Source organism: Bidens hawaiensis, unplaced genomic scaffold (assembly GCF_021521415.1).
Source record: "Bidens hawaiensis isolate Kalapana, Puna unplaced genomic scaffold, B.hawaiensis_p1.1 tig00002123_1, whole genome shotgun sequence".
NCBI classification, from domain to species: domain Eukaryota; kingdom Viridiplantae; phylum Streptophyta; class Magnoliopsida; order Asterales; family Asteraceae; genus Bidens; species Bidens hawaiensis.
Window position 1 is genome coordinate 2272804 of NW_027491112.1, and position 16157 is coordinate 2288960.

At 39.4% G+C, this 16157-nt stretch overlaps 1 protein-coding gene across 1 annotated transcript; it reads left to right on the forward strand.

The window, feature by feature from the left end:
- Window positions 1-1088: 1088 nt before the first annotated feature.
- Window positions 1089-5252, forward strand: LOC143605611 (delta(14)-sterol reductase-like). The gene is made up of 13 exons (XM_077081664.1): window positions 1089-1157; window positions 1341-1458; window positions 2267-2337; window positions 2415-2471; window positions 2551-2642; window positions 2724-2771; window positions 2903-3023; window positions 3109-3155; window positions 3402-3483; window positions 3579-3655; window positions 3741-3860; window positions 4639-4713; window positions 4986-5252. The coding sequence occupies exons 1-13, from the start codon at window positions 1119-1121 to the stop codon at window positions 5137-5139; spliced, it is 1101 nt and encodes a 366-aa protein (XP_076937779.1). The 5' UTR covers window positions 1089-1118; the 3' UTR covers window positions 5140-5252.
- The last annotated feature ends 10905 nt before the right edge of the window (window positions 5253-16157 follow it).

A 16157-nucleotide genomic window follows, 5' to 3' on the forward strand; every position in this document is an offset into this window, starting at 1 on the left:
CTTACTTATTGAAAAATCAAATCTTTTATCATAGTTTATAGAGCAAAGTGTTAGTAAGCTTTGTTAATCTATAGACCCATCATCAAAAGCTAAGGGCTTAATACGTGTGTTAAGTGACATGTCATCTTCGAGCTATATGACAAGACATATATTAGGACATGATGAAATTCCAATGTTTTGTAACATCTAACCAAAAAAACGTAGTCTATTTGATATAATTTTTCTTTGTGCGTGATGTGCAAAATGTAAATCTACTAAACCACACGCCTAGGTTTCAAAATGTGATAAAACGTAAGTCAATCGATAATTGAAACACTACCCAAAAAATAAAATTGTCACCTTTACTTCTTAAAAGAAGCATTTTAGTTATTTTTTGAAAGTGTTTATGGGACATTTCAATAACACTGTTAACCATGTGGTGTCATATGTATAACTGAACTACTTATACATAATAATGTTAAATATATCAGTAATATTAATATTGAACTACTAGTTAAATATAAATCATGTTAAACTTGCCATGTCATGTAACCCGCTTACTACACATGTTCATGTTAACATTCACTAGTCATGTTGTACGTGACGTGTCGCGTTGACCCATTTAATTTAGACGTGCACAAATCAGGTATTTTTTAAACCCGGATCCGGGTATAGTCAACAAAAGTCAAACCGGTCCAGGTATTCCGAGTATAGTCGAGTATTTGACCGGTTCCTCCAAGTTTTTTTTTAGGTTTCGGGTAGGGTAGGGTCGGGTTTTGAACGGGTATTTCCGGGTCGGTTTTGGTTATGGGTACAACTCCGGGGAGAAATCCTATACCTGATCCTACCCACGGGTCGAGTATGGGTAGAAACCAGTTCCGGGTCTGGTACACAAGGTCAGGTTCGTACCCGACCTTTATGTGCACCTCTAATTTAGTTCAACATAACACGTTTTAGAATCGCGGTAACCGTAAACTCAATGAACTACTTAAAATATCGGTTCACCGAAAGCTCGAACTAAACAGCAAACACAACCGAACTTAAAATACCTAAAGTACAAGGACTGGTATTCTAAATTTGCTTACAAGTAGAAATTGAAGAGAAAGCGACGGAGTTTAGTTGAAAAACTGCATCTAAAGATGGACTACTTCACTTCCTGTATGCCTTCATGGAACTCTGTACGTGAGTGATTTGATTCAATTCATTTCTACTTGCTATAATATGCTCCTATTGATGAAACTGTATGTGGGTTTTCAGTTTAATTTGATTAGGTTTTGATTTAGGGCAATGGATTGATAGATTAGATTACATTGGATTGAATGTATTTGTTGAAGATTAATGGGTTTTGTTTATTATGTTAGGTTTGTTTGTTACTTGGATTCTTTAGTTATTTGGGGATTGCTGGATCTGTTTTACCTGGAAAGCTTGTTCCGGGAGCGGTTTTAGCTGACGGAACTCGGCTTCGTTATCAGTGTAATGGTAAAGTTTCGAGCTTTGAATTATTAATCTTTAGAAGGAGAATGTAGTTTTGTGTGGATTTGATTTCTTAAGAAAATGACATAATAATATTATAATCCCTCAAGTAGGTTGGATGAGATCGATACAGAAAATACCGATACCGAATTTGAACAAAACTAGGTACCGAATGTATTGGTTCGGTATCGGTACCCGCTATAATTTTTTTTTCTAATCTCTATTGATTTTATGTTAATTCGTAATCAAGAAACCGTAATACCAAAATCAAAACATACAAAATGTCCTAAAAACAACCGTATCAATTTCTATAGAAAAACAAGAAAAAAAAAGGTATGCATACCGAATTACCGATACCTAATACCCAATAAAAACTCTACATTTTTCAGCCGGTAACAAATACTGAAATACCGTAAAAGTATCGTACCGATACCAAAAATACCGAATTTGAGAAAAGGGGGTACTGAATACCAGTATTTCGGAAAAAGTCTCATCCCTATACAGAACTGTTAGATTATCTGGTTTAATTAATATATAAACAAATTGTAAACGTTCAAGGAACGATAAACATGTATCATGTATGAAGAAGAAGATATAGAGAACAGAGAAATTTTATTATCTCAAAATTACAATTACAACTGAACTAAAAACAAACACTAACTATATATACACACAGACACACTTACACGGCCGTATATGAACATACATATACGCCCGTATAAGAACATACACGGGCGTATATGTATATACATATACGCCCACACAAATGTCAAGTTCAGTTGTTTTAATGTAGAAAGAAACTGTATGTTTTCAGGATTGCTGTCACTATTTTTGCTGGTTGGCTTACTCGTGATTGGAGCTTGGATGGATTTTGTATCACTCACTGTATGTACTACCACTTATTTTTGAAAGACTTTATATTGCCCTTTATTTATTATTATGTGAACGTGTGAATGTTGCAGGCAATATCGGACCGAGGGCTTGAGCTTTTATCTACAACTTTTATTTTCAGTGTTATTGTAAGTTTCATTTTCAATCATATATAGTTTTTAATATACAATGGTTAACATATCTGTCATGAAAACTGTTAAATGGCAGGTCACACTGATACTTTATGTGGCTGGTTGCAAATCTAAAGACCGAAGCGCGTCTCTGAAGCCCCACGTCACTGGAAAAATAATTGATGACATGTATTTTTCTGTTAAAATTATTATTATTTTCTTTCTAGCAGATTAAGATAATTAGTCAACTAATTATTAAATAGCAAGCAGGTGGTTTGGAATACAACTAAATCCTAACTTCTTGGGCGTTGACCTCAAGTATGTAATATTCCTCTTAGTTTGACTTAGTTCATGATTGACTTATTAATTATAATAATATTGCTGAAGTTTAACATATAATAATCACACTGTTAAATAATTATTATTATTCTTGTGACGCTTTTATATAGATTTTTCTTTGTGAGAGCTGGAATGATGGGATGGCTTCTCATTAATCTTTCGGTGCTTGCAAAATCTATCCAAGATGCTAACTTGAGCCAATCTATGATCCTCTACCAACTATTTTGTGTGGTAATTAGGTGTTATTATTATTATTATTATTGTTATTTTGATAGCTTTTTAAATTAATACAACTCCTTTTTGTTTGACTTGTTAGATCTACATTATGGATTACTTCTTTTTCGAGGAATACATGACATCCACGTAAGTTTATTTCGTGTGAAGATGGAATAAAAACATATTTTTATTCAATCAACAAAATTTATCTAGTTGCAGAAACTGGACTCTAGATAGGAAACATGATGAAAGTTGAATATGTGATTAAAATTTGTTAAAATGTTTTTAACTTTTCAAATTATAGAGATGTTCTTAAAAATGCATGCTTGATAATCGTGTTCTGTCATGAGTTCTAGATTATTATTTTAATCGTTAAATTACGTATACTTTTAGATGGGATATAATAGCTGAGAGACTGGGCTTTATGCTAGTATTTGGCGATTTAGTGTGGATTCCATTCACATTTAGCATACAGGTAATATGTTACATAACTTTCTATAAAAGTTTTTAAAGTATTTGGTTTGACTTTGACCTTGAAAGTCAAACTGTGTAATTTTGTATTGTGATTAGGGTTGGTGGCTTTTGAGTAACAAAGTGGAGTTACCAACAGCTGCAGTCATTGCAAATTGCGTTGTATTTGTGATCGGGTAAATCTATTATGAAACTAAAGTTGACTTTGACTTTTTTTATTCGTATGCTTATAATTGCTTTGTTGGATTTCGATCGTTATAGGTATCTGGTATTTAGAGGCGCAAACAAGCAAAAACATGATTTTAAGAAGAACCCCAAAGCACTTATATGGGGTCAACCGCCAAAGGTTATTGGAGGAAAGTTACTGGTTTCTGGTTATTGGTAATGTTCTCTCTAAACAATTTCAACTTAATTTTATTTTTTTTAGTTTTTATTTTCTTTAAGGGCTTAATATGGCCCAACATGTTTTTGGGGTAAATCAACTATAGATAAACAGTTAAAGGTAACAAATTTTCAGTCTTTTTTTATTTTTTGGGTGACTGGTGAATTACTAACTTTGAAATGTAACTAGTCTTGTAACGAATTGAACGAACACGAACAACGCATGTTCATGATTTTTCGTTTAACTTTAGCTGAATATACGATCAACATGAACAATTAAATGAACGTGACTGAACATAGATGAATGAACATAACTGAGCTAAAACCAGTTAAAAGCAATGTGTTGGGTCTAAAAAGGTATTAAAACTGTATTAAGCTATAACGGGCCAAAAAAATTTAAATGATTATATAAACCAACGTTTATGAACATAAATTAATGAACGAGACGTATGATAATGCTCGTTCTTTTAACTAAATAAACAAAATGGTTTGTTCATGCCTGTTCGTTTATTAAGTAAACGAACTTTCCTGCGAATGGTTCACGAATTCTTCACTGAACGCTCGGTTCGTTTATAGGCTTACATGTAACGAATAAATTTCATCACCGGGCAGAAAATAATAATAAACGAAAAGTTTGTCACTTTAAACTAGAAAGTAGTTGAAAGTTGATTACCGAAATTGAATTTTGTCAAAATTGGTTTCTATCATGTCACTTGACCTTCTTGTTCAAATTCTTGACGTGGCGGGCCCTGATGCTCTTTGTTTGTCATATGTGAAGGGGAATAGCAAGACACTGCAACTACCTTGGAGATCTGTTACTGGCACTGTCCTTCAGTTTACCATGCGGGATCAGGTAAAAACCTGCATTTGTTTCAAGTTTAACGCAACTAGTCAAACGATTTGGTCAAACTGATTACATCTTTATTTTAAAATCCCTATTTTTTCCAGAAGTTTTGAACAAAATTTGTGATTTTACCTAAATTATTCAACCGAATGATGCAAATGAATTGATTTTTATGCTCATCTATCAAAGGAATCTAAGTTATGATACATTTTAAAGTGTTCATATTTGACTTTTAAAGTCAACTAGTAACTGATCTGTTTATATGGACTTTATAATTGCAGCTCTCCTGTACCATATTTTTATCCAATATATCTTCTGATTCTGCTGATTTGGCGAGAGAGAAGAGACGAAGCTCGATGTGCAGAGAAATATAAAGACGTTTGGGCCAAGTATCGCCAGGCTGTCCCATGGAGGATTCTGCCATATGTTTATTAAACCAATATTTTTTTTTAGTTTTTATTTTTTGTTTTGAAGTTTATGAATTAATGTTGGCAGCCATTTTATCTGATTAAAGCTAGCAGTGTTGTTGCGGGAAGAGACGTTAAGTTCGTAAGTGTTTGATGCAACAAAATTGCAGATTTAATTCTTGTATGGTGTTTGTTTGTTTCGTTTAAGCGGCTGATAGACTTTCTATTTAATATTCTAAGTGAATCTAAAATTGTAATTCTTTTATTTAAAGCAGATTTAGAATTATGTTTGATTAATAACCTTGAGAATTCCTGCAACAATTCTGCAGAAATAGAAAAATCTGCCAACCGGTGAAAATTCTAGCAGAAATTCGACGAAGAAACTAGATCGGAGCCATATGCTCGAATACGTGAAAGAGAGAACATGCATATGGATGTAAGATATAGCATACTCAACAAAACAACTAACAATTTAACTTCATCATATGTATAATATAAGCTCTAATAAAGATGATTACAACGATCGACGCAAAAAAGAATCAGGAATGTAACACCCCTAAAATCCAACCTTGATTTTCGCGTTTTTTTTAACACCACATCATTTGGTGTGGTGGCAAAGGTGGTTTACTTTTAAAATGATGGTCAGGGGTTCGAAACAGATTTTCGCATTTTAAACCAGTTAAATAATAACACATGTATAGCATAGATGTAATTACTTGTTTACATTATCAACATATGTACGCCAATATGCTTACGTGTGTGCCTATGCGTTCATGTGACTATTAGTAATATACTAGTTAACGGGCGTTGATACAATTCTGATTGCCCTATATCTTATCTATACTATATAACTAGACGGGTGCCCGCGTAATACAGCAGGTGTTTGGCCCTATTAATCACGTAACAAATATGAGTGTTTATGGTTCGGTTAAAACCTTGAAATCCTTTAAACCGGTCATTGGTTTGGCTTCTTTTTTCTTTTTCTTTTTACATTCGGTTAGTTGGTCGGTTTCAAATATTTCAAAACGTAGTGAACAATTGATTCGCGGTTTATAATGGCAACCGACCATATGGCACCAGACCAGATTGTAAATGTTAAATGCATTTTAATCGTTTTTATTATTAATTATTAGATATGTTTAGTTATATATATTAGATATAGTTAAACTGTGAAACCAAACTGGAACCAAGCCGTTAGTAACGATTCGGTTTCAACCTTCAATGGTTGAGTTTGGTTTTGGACGACAAAAAATCAGTATTAACGGTTGGGCTCACAAGTTTAACTTAAAATCATCAAAACCGGCACTAAACACCCATACGTAGCATATTAATTTATTTAAATTGAAAAAAATTATAACGATATCCTATTCAAATTAAAGAGAATAAAATGCTCGTTTTTATGATGTAATTTTTTTATAAAAATATTAACGTATGAAAAAGTTATAGTCGTTTAAAAATCATGGGTGGGAAGTTAGTTTAAAGTTTAAATTAAAAACATAATATGGTTAAAGATGATGGACCAAACTTGTAAGTTGAATGAATTGTGTTTAAATGACAAGTTTACACTTACTAATACATGTACCTTATGCATTAGCAATTGTAAATCCCTTAAAATCAAGTGTCTTAATTTGCCTTTATTTGGTGTATTATATATAGTATAGATAAAATAAAAGGTAAACATTTTTGTCACGTATCAATCTCTTTTGCATCCTCGCTATTTTACCCCGTCTATCTCACCTATTAACTATATTTCTTTAATTTTTTTTAATATTTTATTGTTTTCCGTCTCTTTATCGTAATGAATAATAATGATTTCTATAATATAAACCGTTTTTTTTAATTTATATATAACTAAGTTGTGCTCGTAAAACATTTTTATAAATTGAACATTTCTTTCATTATTTAACCCGTGAGTATGAATTATAACATAGTACAAAATTTAATTTTTCTGAACGATCAACAAACAGAGATTTGACTAGGTACGGGGTGACACAATGGCAAAATGTCACCGCCAGCTGGCCCAACTCAGCTGTACAGAGCCCTTAAGCGTCTCCAAGTTATCTCCAGGTTTGGGGAAAAACCCGCCCCCTCGAAGGCCCACTGGTGGTAAAACCCGAATCGAACCAGATATCACAAAGATCCCGGTCTTTCTTCATTGAGCCACAAATACCCTCCCCAAGTGTTGTCTGTGAGAATCGAACTTAAGTCTTTATTAAAAAACCTATGTTCCTATCACTACACCACATTGTTCAAGGACTAATACATCTAGCTTAATAACATTTTTTTTAGAAAAGTACATAGCTTAATAACCTAGTGATTCAAAGAAAAATAAGACTCTTTAGTTCTATGGAAATTCAAATATTAGAAAGCTATTGGATAAGTAAACTTTGTTAAAAGGTGTATGTGATAAAAAGAAAACCACCAACCAACTTAAGACGTGCAGTGTGCGGCACACTGTGTGCCTATACTAGTGACATATTGGCTTGTGCACACTCACGTGGTTGGCTTCGTTTAACCCGTTTGTCATTATGTAGCCAGAGTCCAGACTACTATTCTACCCCTCTATTCCATCTAGTCAAATCTTATTTGATGCTTTGCAACAAGTGTTTAAATAAATATATGGTGCAAATAAACAGGACATGTTTGGGTAATTTTAGTCTTGTATTTGTTCGTGAAACCGTGTGCTATAGGCTGGCTATACACGGTTTAATATTTGTGGGATACTTGGTTACTCGTTATTTGTTGCTGTCAGATATGCTCGTTAGTTTGTTAAAATCACTCATTGTGATTCCGTGGTACTTTGTTACTACTTTTAGTTTTGTGTAAGTTTATTACCCAACGAATTAGAAATACATAAATAGTAAAGTCGGTGAAATTAGGAGTTTACAAAGACAAAGAAAATGTTTGCATGGTTTAGGTTAACATGTATGCATGTTTCGGATAATCGTGTCATGTGTTATCTAATATCATACAAGTCTTATACTTATACTTGTGAAATGAAAATTGAGCGTATAAACATCTCTTGCAATTTTCATTATTATTTATGGATAAATAAAAATAAGAAATATAGTTTATGTTATGATTAATAATATTTATAACATCCACTCATCATTTTAATCTTTAACATCTATAAATTAACGTTTTAATTGATTAAATTTTTTCTTTTTTGTGAAGATTATTCTTTATTACTTTTATTTATAACGTTTTTAAGACTAACTTTTCACTTTTGTATATGTTGCTCACAACATTGCAAATTATTTTCTTATGAATTTGATGATCAAAGGATCAAAATACTGCTAATCATAGATCATGATGATTCATCATGCTTAAAGAAAAAAATACATAGATGACTTCCTACATCATTATGCATTTCCAAATTCTCAATAAATCTACGCTAAAAATAACTAAATTCTAAATAAAGTCAAATTTACTGAAACATTATTCTATAAAGTTTCAAACCGTCTGTAAATGTGATACGCCAGCTGTCAAATTATATTTCCAATCGTCTTTTAAAAACACTAGTTTATATCCAATTTTTTTTTCATATATGATTTTACTTATACATAATTAGTTTGTTACTTCAATTAAATTATTATTTTTTTATAACAAACCATTTTTTTTACATTCATATTATTAAAAATAGTAGAATATATATAAAAACTATATGCTAAATTGAAAAAAATGCATTCTGCATTTAAAAAATATACTTAAACTTAAAATTAAAGATATATATGACTACTCTTGAAAATACCATATATGTTCCATTAAATCGGCTCAAAATGAATACTATGTTTCACTTTATGTAAAATTTGGAACCTAGCCACGCAACTTTCAAAATTTGTTGTCGCTCCATGTTCAAAATATGCTTTCGATCCAGGTTCACTATCCTCATTATTTGACCACTTAGTCATGGCATGTCTTTTGACATGTCTTGTACAATTGTATTGTGGAGCACAATACATGTATACATTACATCACTTATTGCTTTAGGCTTCACGTTTAGATCTCATATAATTTCCCCATTGAGCTTGGAGGACACTGAAGGCTCTCTCTCAACATCCTTTCTTGCATATTCATGACGAACTTTAATGCATGCATCTTGTGTTTGTGGATATGTGAAACTTTTAAATTTTAATATTGTAGCCCATTCAAGATATATGTTTATAAAACTTGTCTTCCATTCACTAAATCAACTACAAACAAAAGATCAAGAAATCACAAAAGGCTCACGACATATGTCACAAACATCTTGTGGATCGACTGCCTAAGTTCTATTCAAAATATATTAAAGTTCAATATTAACTAACATAATGAGATACATATACGAGCAAACAAGAATACATGTAATACAAGATCTATATTTAAGAGCACATATCATAGTCATCTCCTGCAACCACAAAATTACTTGTTGTCTGACTCTTAGTGTGTGAAGAAACACCAACCAGACCCCGGGCAGATTACTGGTAACCTGGGGGTTAGATAGATGTTTCCCACGAGGGGTTAGACCCTTGGAAGATGGTTCTTCTGATAACCTGCAAAACAGACACCGTGAGCTCGTCACTGAGAAGGGGGGGTTCCTCCTTGTGACCACCCTCCGGCGTGAGAATCAGACTAGATTGCTCTTTAAATATAAAAGTATATTAAGAGATTGCTAGAGCAGATATCAGGTATATATGATGATAATATGATAAGATGAGATGGTCATACCATTTGGGGTATTTATAGCCGAAGGTAGGTTTCCAAGGGGTTTAGCCGGCCCAACACGCTACCAACTGTAACCTATGCACGTGCCCTGCCTGTGAGTGGTGGATAGGTAGCGGCTGACACAGAGCAGGCGTGTCGTGCACTCTTCCTCTTCTGCCAACAACAGGCTAGGCACGTGGTATGGCAGGAGTTGGTGGGTAGGCGGCGGCTATTGGTCACAGTGCTGTGGCGTGCTGTCTGCCATGCTGCTGTCAGCGAGCTGTCGCATTCTTGGTCAGATCTTTTGTCTGTACCTCGTCAGGTATCACACAAAAGATCCTCCATCATACGGACTGGCTCATTTAGGCGGGAGTTTTCCCCCTCCCGCCTTTGCTCATTCCTTCAGGTGACACTGGGGAGAGTTAAGTGCCTAGTGCGTGTAGCCATGCTGCGCGGGTGGCCTTCCCTCATGGCTTGTATCCGAGGCTGCGGGAACAGGCGGAGTCCTTCACCATGGGAGGCATTTCCTGCGGGACCAGCTTGCATACTGCGCGTAAGGACGTCACTTCTCTGAGCATGGTTGGTCCTGCGGATCCAGTTGGTCTCTGCGCAGACGTCCCTGTTTAAGGTGAGTCTTGCGGGTCCAACTGGGCTCTGCTGGGACCTACCTCTTCAAGTCCCCCCAGTCCAATGTTCTTCTCATGCGTGTTTAATAAAGTGAGGTGAACTTTTGGACTTAAAAGGGTTTTGAAAAGGGTTTTGTAAGGTTTTCCATGGGAAGTCCTTGTCACTTGCAGAAATGCCCGAGTTTCCTGCTTGGTCTTTGGGTATGATGCGGGTAGGTCTGTAACCTCCTCGCAAGTCAGGAGCATTGAGTCCCAGTTGTGTGGATTCTCCATGAGGTTTTGGTAGTTTTGAACATAGTGATCAATTATGTTAAAACCACCAATTCCATCCTGGAGCTTCAAACAACGTAGTTCTCGACGTTCCCGCTATGCGGGGATGTTATTTCCTTTTCCGCAAGCATTGCCCAGAAGATCCTTCTTGGTTTCAATTCCCAGCGGAGCGCTAGGTATGTGAAGGGTTTTGCCTTAACACTGTACCTGCGCTCGTCTTACGGTTACTTTACTTCCAAGGTATTCCTGGCGTCAATTCCCTGCGGGTGCTAGGTATGTGAAGGGTTTTGCCTTTACACTGTACCCGCACCTGTCTTATAGTTACTTGGTTGCCGAGGTACTTGGCTTCAATTCCCTGCGGGTGCTAGGTATGTGAAGGGTTTTGCCATAACACTGTACCCGCATCCGTCTTATGGTTACTTGTTCGCCAAGGTTTTCTTGGCTTCAATTCCCTGCGGGTGCTAGGTATGTGAAGGGTTTTGCCTTTACACTGTACCCGCATCCGTCTTATGGTTACTTGTTCGCCATGGTTTTCTTGGCTTCAATTCTCTGCGGGTGCTAGGTATGTGAAGGGTTTTGCCTTAACACTGTACCCGCATCCGTCTTATGGTTACTTGTTCGCCATGGTTTTCTTGGCTTCAATTCTCTGCGGGTGCTAGGTATGTGAAGGGTTTTGCCTTAACACTGTACCCGCATCCGTCTTATGGTTACTTGTTCGCCAAGGTTTGGGGGTATTTTCCCGCTTCTTTTTAAATTTTGAATTTTGAAATTCGAAAGGTTGGTGGAAAGATAGGAACAGTCCAAACCTCTGAAACGTCGCGCGACGGTTTCTTCTGACTGTGTCAGGACGTGCAGGAAGTTATGGTGACGTGACATTATATGGTCATTCCAGACGCTTTTTCAAGCGCGTGGGCGCGATTTTTCGGGCGCGTGGCCGCGAAATTACTGGCACACGTCCTGTCAACAGCTGTTGCCAGTCTGCTTTTTGCCACGTGTCATAGTTTCATTGCACCTTCGATTTCTTCTCTCCTTCGCATTAAATTCACCGCATTAATTGCGATTAGTATATAAAGGGGGAGAGGGTTATTTGCAATTCACACTTTTCACTTTCATATCTTCTTCTCAAGTAATTTCCGGCGAATTTTTCTGTTCAGTAAAGCATTACCCTGAAATCTCTTTTCATCTTTCTTCCACCATGCCTTCTCATGATGCTGATGACCAGAAGACTGCTGGCGAATGCCAGTGCTCTCTTCCTGTCGATCTGTACCAGTATATCGTCAGGAAGTTCATGCTCGAGTCTCTCGAGCCTGAGTTTCCTGAACCCCACCATACTGTGTACGATGCCCCTAGTGGCAAGATCGGGGTTTATGCTGCATTCTTTGTCTACGGAAACCTTAGGTTTCCGTTGACAAAGTTTGTGTACCGTGTCCTGGAGAGGCACGGTGTGCACCTGACAGAGGTGCACCCCATGGCCATTGCCAAGGTCCGGCACTTTGAGTGGGTGTGCCGGATACTGGGCCTTGAGCCCCTCGTTGACCGTCTGATGACCTTCTACACTTGGAGGTGCATCCAGGGGTGGTATACTCTTACAACCCGTATCAAGGGTTTAAAGATTTGTACCACCAAGCGGAGTCTTCGCTCATGGAGAAGAGAGTTCTTCTTCATATCCGCTCGCGCCATCCCCATCGCCATGAAGTTCAAGAATGGCCAGGCGCTTCCGAACCTTCCCGCCCTCAACTACGAGGAGGCGGAATGGTTCTCGAAGATATCCCGGGTCCAGTCCCCGGTTTTCCGTTTTCCGGAGTCGGCGATGGTGATGCTGGGGATGAGCCGGGTGTGGAAGGCGGCGAATGCGGATAAGGTTCCGATCGTTCTTGAATATGGTTCGAACTCTGTCCCTTATGGTACGTCTTGTTTCATTTTGCTGACTTCGATTTTTTCTAACTTTCTTGTTGATTTCAGAGGGGAACGATCTTCAGTCGCTCCTGAACCCGCGGGAGGAAGATGGTCCCGCGCGGATGGGTACTCGTGCTCTGGACGAGAACGAGTTGCCCATCTTAGAGCAGACCGCGGGTCGGTTCGTGGAGGTTTACCCGCCCGGCCAAGAGATCCTGAGCCACCGACGGCCAGGTAAGCCTATCTTCTACCCTGAACCTCTCAATGCTGTGCCTGCTGCTGGAGTTGACATTTCTTCTTCTGAGGAATCCGCAGAAGGTCCTCCACTGGTGCGGAAGAAAAAGGCTGCCGTCGGGAAAGGCAAGGAGAAGGTGGCCTCTACGGCCGACCCGGTAGTCCTATCTGACTCGGAGTCAGATAGTGCAGAGGTGGCGGGGGGGCCCGGTGGTGAGGAGACCACCGCTCCGGAGGCTGTAGCTGTTACCTCCGGGGAGGCAGCGACGACGACGGTTACCGGTGTCAAGAGGCCGGCTCCATCGGGTTCGCCCCCGCTCGTCCGTACGTTCAAGCTCAAGAAACCCCGTAAGTACCCCCATAATTCTTGTCTAGATTTGTTGTTTCAAATAAATTTTTCTAACACTTTTGCTTGTGCAGGTGTGGATGTTGACGCATTCCAGGGTGGAGTTGGAGCAAGTATTCCCCCGCCAATGAGGGAAGGCTCGGTCAGCCTTCCCGAGGCGTCGACCCAGGCGTCCGTGCCTGCTTCCGCTGGTTCCAGCCTTCCTGAGGCTGTTCCAGCTGAGAAGTTGTCTCCGCCGGCCGTGAGTGCAATCTTTACAGCATCTTTCACGGAGCCGGCGGTTACTGTTGCTGAGGAGGTGGCGCCAACAATGGCTACCACAGCGGCTGCCACTATACCTGCGCCACCGGCACCGATGGCCGGACCATCAGGTACGCGCCGGGCTTCCCGCCGATCTATGCCACCTTCCCGTCTACCTGACCTGTTGGATGGATTTCCTTTAGGTTCAGGTGATGGGTTTGGCGGCTATCGGCCTGTTATTGACCCTACAGGTACGTAGGGTTCTTTTTCCTTTGTATATTTTTATCATCTTTTCCTAACTGCCTTTGTTTCTTTTGCAGTGTCGGATTCCAATGAAGTGTATGTTCCAAGATGGAACATACGCCGAGGAACAACCCTTCGTACCCCTGTGGAGTGCGTGGACTGGGCTCGCCACGCTGCTCCTCATGGTGCGTTGGGGGAAGCCATGGCTAGCTACCAAGAGGGTAGGCTAACCAATGAGCTTCGGGTTCTCCAGGCCCGGACGCAGCCCCGCGTCGAGCTGCTTTGTCGTGAAAACGACAAGTTAAAAGCAGCTCGCGCCAAAGATGTATCTGAAGCGCGGGCTCTTCGGGAGGAGAACCGGCAGTTGGCCGCTGCCGCAGCCGAGAAGGAGAGAGCATTCAAGGCCCTCGAGGTTGAGGTCCAGGCGCGACTCGAGGCCCGCTCCAAGGCTGCCCAAGCTGTGAATGAACAGCTTCGGCTGGCTAAGGAGACTGCGCGAAACTCAACTGAGAGGGCTGCCAAGGCTGAAGCTGTTGCTGAGCCGCTTCGCGAAGAGAATGAGCAGCTTAAATGCAAATTAAAGGCTCTTCAGCATGCTCATGACGCCTTGGCAATGGAAGATGCCAAGAAGCTGCAGGAGATCCTTGACCAGAGGGGGGTGCTTGACCGCACTGAAAGGAAACTCAAAAGCGTCGAAGAGGCTGCCGCCAAGGAAGTTCAACTTGCCAACCTTGATAAAAGCGGAGCCGAACGTGCTTACAAAGAAAGTCAAGCTACCCTCCAATGGCTGCTTCGAGAAGCGTTGCCTCAGGTATCTTTATCTTTTTCTTTACGCTTTTCCGCTCGTAATTAGAAAATGTTCTAACTTGTATTCTTTTGTAGGTTGTGCGTCGGGTCCTTTCAGAGACCTCTTATGACGATGCGATGAGTGCAGCCCTCAACGCTTCTCATGAGGATGGGGAGAAGACTGGCTTCCTGCTTGGTCTTGGGTTTGCTGAGAGAGGCTTTCCGCCCTCCAACTTCCCTTTATTCAATGTTAATACTGAAGCTGCTTATGACCAAGCTGTGAACCAGTACGCTGCCTTCCCGCATCCAGTGGTGGAGAAGGTGAATGAAGCTGCTGCTGCTGATGATGGGCTAAACATCCTTAAGGCTTTCCTTGGGCAGCCGCTCTCTGACGGTGCTGGTCCAAGCGGAGGTGGCCCTGAAGCCTGATCCTGAAGATCCCTTCCCACTGCTAGGATAGACTTAGCTTTGTATAGATTTCTTTTAGGCGGGTAGTTACCCGGCCACTGTTGTAATATATCATTGAAATATACGATTGTTATTCCTTTCATTGGATTCTTTGCTTTATAAACTTATGACTTGCATACTTAGTTTAAAATAGCAATTTTCCAAGTGTTTAGAATAAGAACCTTTGAACGTGGTTGATAGTGGGTTAAAGTTTCGCTTCCTCCTTCGTGATTGTGCGGGTAGAACCGTCACTTGCACTTGGTAGGATGGCTAAACTTTAACTTTTATCTAACCTGCGTGTAGGTTTTTCTTACTTTTTGAGGATAAGTTAACCTTTGAACGTGGTTGATAATAGGTGTGAAGTTTTGCTTCCTCTTTTGTGATAGCGCGGGTAGAACCGTCACTTGCACTTGGTAGGATGGCAAAACTTTACCCATACCTGACCTGCGTGTAGGTTTTTCTTACCTTTTTAAGAATTTTGTTTTGAACCGTTCGACGCGCGGTTGTCGATAGGTTAGTGTTCATCTTCCTTTCATGATTCGTGCGGATAGACCGGCACTTTCATTTAATGGAATAATTGAACTCTTCTCCTTCAACTGACCTGCGTGAAGGTTTGTGTAAGGCCCCGTCACCGGTAACCCTACTTTAGCGTCGGATTTACTCATAAACACAGTTCTTCAAATCAGAGTTTATTAAAACTTTTCGCGGAATATAAAACATCAATCATTTGTTACAAAACGTTAAACCTTTTCTTTGATACCATAACACAAAACTTTATATTTAAAACATCTTTACTTCTTTCTTCAGATGCCAGCCGTTCAATCCATGCCGTGTGTCATCCTCATGCTAACTCTGTAATCAGCTCACCTGCGTGCATACTAAAAGTCAGCTACGCTGAGTGAGTTCTAGTTAATCGAACGCCATACAATACATACACATACATACATATCCGTAGATACATATCCATACTTCACTAGTTACCCTTCTGTTCTACATACATACTTACTACCATACATACATGCATATTTATAACCACTAACCTCAGTCTACCGAGAGTACGTTCATAGTCCGCCGTCTATACCTGTACTCAAGGTCGTGAACACGTAAAAAGGTCCGCAGTCCTTACCTATGTTCACCCTTTATGGTACGTGCAAGGTCCGCAGTCCTTCCCTATACCATCCTACATCCACAACACGTACAAGGTCCACAGTCCTCCCCTATGTTGCAACCTAAACCATAGCACGTACGAGGTCCGCAGTCCTCCCCTATGTTACC

What these genes read in the sequence shown, in the direction of transcription:
- LOC143605611 (XM_077081664.1), top strand. Translation starts at nt 1,119, where the DNA reads ATGGACTACTTCACTTCCTGTATGCCTTCATGGAACTCT. An exon ending in CTTTTATTTTCAGTGTTATT is followed by an intron (nt 2,472 to 2,550) that starts GTAAGTTTCATT and finishes GTTAAATGGCAG; the next exon opens with GTCACACTGATACTTTATGT. An exon ending in CATTCACATTTAGCATACAG is followed by an intron (nt 3,484 to 3,578) that starts GTAATATGTTAC and finishes TATTGTGATTAG; the next exon opens with GGTTGGTGGCTTTTGAGTAA.